The 6,313-nt window shown below is 43.1% G+C and overlaps 1 protein-coding gene across 1 annotated transcript; it reads left to right on the top strand.

The window, feature by feature from the left end:
* Positions 1–638: 638 nt before the first annotated feature.
* Positions 639–5,861, top strand: LOC102077236 (inner ear-specific collagen-like). The gene is made up of 5 exons (XM_005462755.4): positions 639–695; positions 1,266–1,512; positions 1,747–1,827; positions 3,064–3,144; positions 3,226–5,861. The coding sequence occupies exons 2-5, from the start codon at positions 1,269–1,271 to the stop codon at positions 4,122–4,124; spliced, it is 1,305 nt and encodes a 434-aa protein (XP_005462812.2). The 5' UTR covers positions 639–695; positions 1,266–1,268; the 3' UTR covers positions 4,125–5,861.
* The last annotated feature ends 452 nt before the right edge of the window (positions 5,862–6,313 follow it).

Below are 6,313 nucleotides of genomic sequence, written 5' to 3'. Positions count from 1 at the left end.
GGTCCCGCCTATGGAGCGTTTGTCTGTGCGGGATACGATGACGACCTTCAGTCGACCTGCTGGATCGTACATCAGAGAAGGATTACAGTTACACCTGGGCCTATCAGGGCCTCCTCCACTCACCTGAGCAGCTTTCTTTTTTGGCTTTAACTGACTTATTCTGATTTTGTTCTCATATTCTGTTTTATTTAAATGATGTTTCTCCTTCGTGTTGTTGGTTTGATGTTTCAGTAACAACGTGCAAAAACTGTACTTGTAACCGCACACGCTGAGGAGACCGTCGTGCACCACTGAGACGAGGAGGAAGAGAAGGAGGAGGAGACGAGGGTCTGACATCATTCTGCTGATCACAAACAGCTGCAAAAATAAACAGAAAAGAATTCAAACTGTAAGTGTGTGTTTGTGTGTGTGAGTGTGTCTGTGTGTGTGTCTATGTGTGTGTGTGTGTGTCTGTGTGTGAGTGTGTGTGTGTCCAGTCATGTGACACCTGTGAGGCTGCAATGAGGTCACATTTTTCAGTACAGTCAAAAACATGAAATGCAGACTAACACACACACACACACCTACACACACACACACACACACACACACACACATGTGTGGGTGGGGCACCAGGTGGGTGTGGTCCAGGTGTTTTATTAGCTGCTGTGAGAGGTGAACTCAGAGAAAAGGCAGAAGGCGTGAAACACGACAAGGTGAGTTTCTTTAAAAACTTTAAACCAGGAAAAAATGAGTGACTATTTTTATTAATTTGTATAAAATGCATTTTCAAACACTAGACGAGAAACACAGGACACCAAAGCATGTTTCTAACATTCAGATTAAAATGAATTAATGGAACAACACCAGGCTTAGCTAAATAATATTTAACACTAAAACACTAAAACGTTTAAATATAAACGTGATATAATCTAATAACACGGACAGATTTTAGGCAGATTGCACTGAATGAAACCCTCTTTGAACAGATCTGAAAGGACAGAAAGTTTCCAGAAGATAAAATCTTATTTTAAAAGTGACCTGAGAACTCCAGGGCACTGTTTTTTAAATAAAAATGAAGATGTTTTCTTTATTTTCATGGCAAATGTACAAGCCCTCATCGGTGAGTTAACCAGAGTTCATGGAAGCTCCTGACCTCCGTCGCTGGCTGACCTTGCTTTAACGTCCCCTTCCAGGAAACTCTCCTCTCAAACACAGCTTCAGAGCCCTGCAGAAACTGACATCAGCAGCAGGAGGAAGTTCAAACATCTCCTTTGTCTCTGCAGACCATGGTGACCTTTCTTCTTCATGCCCTGCTGGCGGTGATGTCCCTCCCTGTTGTTATGTTAAGAAATGGGACCCAGTCCCCTGTCCTCACCTTTGACCCAGCAGCTGTCAGTGACCGCGATGCTTATTGCCAGATGCTGCTTCAGTCCAGCGTCCCCGAGCAGCAGATCCCCTGGTTCTGCGTCTGCACTCGATGCCAGAACACCAGAGGGCCCAAAGGAAGCCGCGGAGATGAGGGGCTTCCAGGTAACCTGGATCTATATCATGACGTTACAGATCACACAGAACATTTTTATATTATTTTATTTCCATCAGACCAAAAATAAATAAAGAAAAACATGATGAATATGAGAAGCTTACAGTTTGTGCATCAGTCTGCACACATGCTTATTTTAACATGGGGCTGCTTCTGCTGGACAGTGAATGAACTGCAGCTGTTGCTGCTTCGTTGGTTAATCAGTCTGTCGCTCTCCCCGTCAGGTATTCCTGGTAGTCCTGGGAAAAGAGGCATGTCTGGGTTCAGAGGTCCTCCAGGTTTCGTGGGCAGACAAGGAGCCAAAGGTTACTGCTCCCTGATGGGGAATGCTGTGAAGCAGGCTCAGTATTCCCAATATTTCCATTTTTCCTTCTTTAAGAGTCTCTGTCAGGTAGAAAAAAACTAATTTTGCAAGATGTGGCTCACTGACTGGGCACTGATTCTTTTCACCAAAGCAATCTTTGGTCCTGGCCAAGCATCTGATTCCTTTGATTGGAAATCTAAATGGGATTTAAAAAAACATTTTTATGTGCAGGAATGTCAAACTATTTTACACTGTGAGCCACAAACAGGACGATTTGAATTTCAGAATCAGAATAAGAATACTTTATTAATCCCTTAGGAAATTATGTTATGTTATGTTAAATTATGTTTCAGTGCTCCCGAGAAGAGAAGCTTTTCTTTCTCTCAGTTTAAAGAAGATTAACTGCACATTTAATCCTTTACTTGTGTTAATTTTCTTAATATGAGAACAATAAGTTAATTTGTGTCAAGGTGAAGACAGGGGACTGGTTAACTGTATGTGTCAGTTTTTCTACAGGACAAAGACGTGGCCATAGTAAATGACTGTCAGCACGACTGTTTGGGCTTAAATTATAATAAATAAATGTTACAGAAAGAGTTCTGATAGCTCATTGCCCACAGTGTCCTATTATTATATAATTAATAATTTCTCTAGTAGATCATGAAAAATCAGGAACTCTTCTGTCATTTAATTGTTTATCTATTACATTGTATCGTGTGAACAGCCATTATTATTATTATTATTTACTTTATTTTATTTTATTTGAACAGTTTTACCCAAAATGCCTACAGCCAGTCAAAAACACCACTTCAAATTTGAATCTCTTTGTTTTTATAGCGTTTACCATGAGAGCAAAGAGAAACACAAACTCCTGGTTTAGCTCTTTTAAAAAATATTCATACATGCTGACTGTGTTAGTTGCCCCGAAAGCTGCTGTGAGAGGCTGAAGTTAAATTATTGGACGATAGCTGATCAGTTCCTGTTACCAGCAGTGAGAATCATAAAAGAGGTTTGAAGCTGCTCCTTTTTCTGCATCACTGACTGTCTTCTCTTTATGAACTTGTCTGAAAAATACTTCATTTCACACTAGGGGCTGCTGTAGTAAAAAGAAATGTGTGTTATCTTCTTACTGCCCTAAACTGCTTGGACTCTACTTGTGGTTTTCTGTTTTGCTATAACTAAATGTTTATCATGGTGTGAGTCACCTGACTTCATCTGTTTTGTGTTCAAACTTTAGGACAGAAAGGCGATGATGGGGATAAGGGCGACTGCGGACCTCAGGGGCCTGCAGGACTCAGAGGACTGCAGGGCTTCAAAGGTGACCGATGAGGCAGTCATTGGGTGCTTCAGCCCATCGAGCCTCAGAACACCTCCTCACCCTGTTTTTGTTGCTCTGCAGGTGAAAAAGGGGAGCAAGGTTTTGCGGGTCTTCATGGGGATCCGGGTCCTCGAGGAGATGATGATGTCTGTCCTGATAATTGCAAGTCCATCGCTGGAACTCAGGGACCAACTGGTTTGATAGGCCCTGCAGGATCCAGAGGTCTGCCTGGCACCCCGGGGATGCCGGGTCCCAAAGGTGTCAAGGGTGAGATGGGAGAGTTTGGGCCCCCTGGTGTTCCTGGATCTGTGGGTGAGAAAGGAGAGCTGGGGCCACAGGGGGAGTGCAGATGTATAGATGGAGCTGATGGACATAAAGGCGAAAAAGGAGATAAAGGAGTCAAAGGTGATGTGGGAACAATGGGCCTCGTGGGCCAAATAGGGCCTCGGGGGATAAAAGGAGACATGGGGCACATAGGGATGATGGGTCCTCCAGGTCCCTGCATGCCCGCCATCCAGTCGGCCTTTGCTGCAGGCCTGATGACCAGCTTTCCCTCACCCGACACCCCCGTGGTTTTCTCCTATGTTTTCTACAACATCCAGCAGAATTACAACCCCAGCACCGGCATCTACATCGCTCCCATCAATGGCACCTACGTCTTCAGCTACCACGTCACCGTCTTTGACAAAGTCCTGAAAATCGGCCTCTTTCGTAACTTCATGCCGGTTATTAAAACCACGGAGGCCAGCCAGTTAGCGACCACCTCACAGTCGGTTGTCCTTCACCTGCTGAGGGGAGATTGGGTGTGGATTCAGGTGAAGGATATGGTCACCAACGGCATGTATGTCAGCAATGAGGCCAGCAGTGTTTTCTCTGGCTTCTTGCTGCACCCAGATTCATGTGATTTGGCTTTACTCAGATCCCCCATGCCCCACAAGAAGGTTCCCGATGATGGATACACCTGGGGGCGGCACGCCTGAGTCCAGCACCCCCCCAACCCTGATCAAGTTACACTCATGTTACACAAGACAAAAATATTTCCCACCAATCAGACCGACACAAACACAGCGTAACCACAGACGGTGTGCTTGAACATCAAATGCTCCGTCAGGTTTTTGCACTTTGTGAATCATCCTTTAGAAACCTTATGTTTTAGACCAATAGGGTGACTTCTGGTGTTGTGGTCTCATTAATTTTGGAGCTTTTCTGTTTTCTTTGTATTTCTAAAAATTACAGATGGTATCTGATAGGGAAGTTTCTCTCCGAGCCTCTGCTGTAATAACATCCTGTATTGTTGGCGTGTCCTCGTTTCCCCCATGGTTTCAGTCGTGCTGGAGTATTTATCTCCCCTCTTATCTCTCTGTCTTTGTCTGTAAACTGGTGTGAGCTCCAAACTCTGTTGGAGATTTACAGGCAGCGAGTTACCTGATGATCCCCTGACACCGACCCGACTGGGCGGGTTCCCCCAAAACAGCTCCGCTCTGCTCCAAACAATGAAACCGAGACAACACAAGTCTCTGTCGCCCTGATGACTCAGCCAGAGCTGTTCTCTGTTTTCCAACAAGACATGCATCAGAAACATCAGCTCTGAAGCATCTTCACATGCAAAGATTTCTGTGAGACGCACAGCTCAGTAACAGCTCAGGATCTTAAAATTCCCAGAAGAAAAAACTTATATTTTAATATTGGAACACTTGCATTGCAGGATGATTTACTTAAAACTTAAAGTGAAAGCTAAGGGGATTTGGGAGCTCATGTTGCTGTCTTCAGATAACATCACACAGTTTCTCTTTTAGAGTTTATTGGTCAGTGCTAATTGGCAATGAGTCTTTTAAAAGAAAAGCTTGTATCGCTGTGTGTTATTAGGTTCGGGTGTTGGTGTCATCAGGTTCCTCACACAAAGCTAAGAATAAATAATCTGGGAGCTCAATATATAAAACGCAGCTTATTTAATAAATACATTAATTTCAGAACATCCATGTAAAAAAGTCTCCCGCATCCAAACCCAACAGGAAATCAGTCATTTTGAATTCCATTTTGGCATCTTTGCTAATAAAGTTTTCTTAATTGAACTTTTATTTAACAGGAAGTTAATTAAAGTTTAAATGTTTCTATGCATAGTTCTGTCCATCAAGATACATTTTAACAAACTCCTGCTTGAGTTGTAACAGATCAGTTTTCAGAAGACTTTGAAGAGTCTGATGTGCCGACCTCTTCATGCTTTGATGGAGGTGTGTCAGGGGCACCGTGGCGAATTTTGATATTTAGATATGAAATTTTAAGTTGCTGTGATTAATAAATTGTTCAGTTGACCCCATCACATGCGAGTCCCAGCCTGAGCACAGCTACCTGCCAGTATTCAGTTACAGTGACAGTGACACCTAGTGGCAACAGGGTCATTGCCATATCATCCAGTATATGTAGCAGCCAGTGAGTCCCAGCCCTGCCTACAGGAAGTGCCTGAAACACATGCAACATGCTGACGGTCACTGCAGCTGTAACGTTTCGCTGTTCTTATCGTCTTTATTCAAACAAAACAGTTTCAAGAGCTTCATTCTTGTGGTCCACATTAGAAACTGAATCATTAGCAGGTCGGGTGATTCTAGTTCATGCTGAAATAAAAATCAAATATTAGAGATGTTGTGGGTTTCGGTTTGTGATTGTCCTCTGTATGAATACTTTTGTGTTGTTAAATTTAACAATCCTCTATTAAAACAAGAAAGAAAGGAATCTGTCATTTCATGTCTGAATGAAAACTAACTGCAAATTCAACAAGAACAATGTCAGCTTTAGAGATGGACTCCAGACGAGTCCACCCGAGCTGTCTGTTGTGTCTCTACAAAGTAAACCTCGACAAAAATTCATTCACATTCACAAAGAAACAGTGTCTGAAGACTGAGCACATGTTAAGCACGTGTGATGCTTCAGCTGGCTGCCTGTCTCAGTAAGAAAGTTGCTTCATATTTTTCCACCAACAACACGTTGGTTCAGGCTTCATTCATTTCTGTTTAACATGTGCCTCGACTGCTGGGGTTTGCATTGTTGGCTGCACAGCAGTGTTCGATTTTCAACAGATTATGTTCCTCTGTGATGATGTGACTCTGACACAGTGACAATCAGTGATGGGAATAACGGCGTTACTAACGCTGTTACTTTTATCAGTAATGAG

This window comes from Oreochromis niloticus, linkage group LG14 (assembly GCF_001858045.2).
Source record: "Oreochromis niloticus isolate F11D_XX linkage group LG14, O_niloticus_UMD_NMBU, whole genome shotgun sequence".
In the NCBI taxonomy this organism is placed as follows: Eukaryota; Metazoa; Chordata; class Actinopteri; order Cichliformes; family Cichlidae; genus Oreochromis; species Oreochromis niloticus.
Note: the sequence above shows the minus strand (reverse complement) of the source record. Positions and strands in the feature narration are given on the sequence as shown.

Bases quoted from the DNA above. Each gene is read 5' to 3' on its own strand.
- LOC102077236 (XM_005462755.4), top strand. From the start codon at position 1,269: ATGGTGACCTTTCTTCTTCATGCCCTGCTGGCGGTGATGTCCCTCCCT. The intron at 1,513-1,746 runs GTAACCTGGATC...TCTCCCCGTCAG, and splicing joins CGGAGATGAGGGGCTTCCAG to GTATTCCTGGTAGTCCTGGG. The intron at 3,145-3,225 runs GTGACCGATGAG...GTTGCTCTGCAG, and splicing joins AGGACTGCAGGGCTTCAAAG to GTGAAAAAGGGGAGCAAGGT.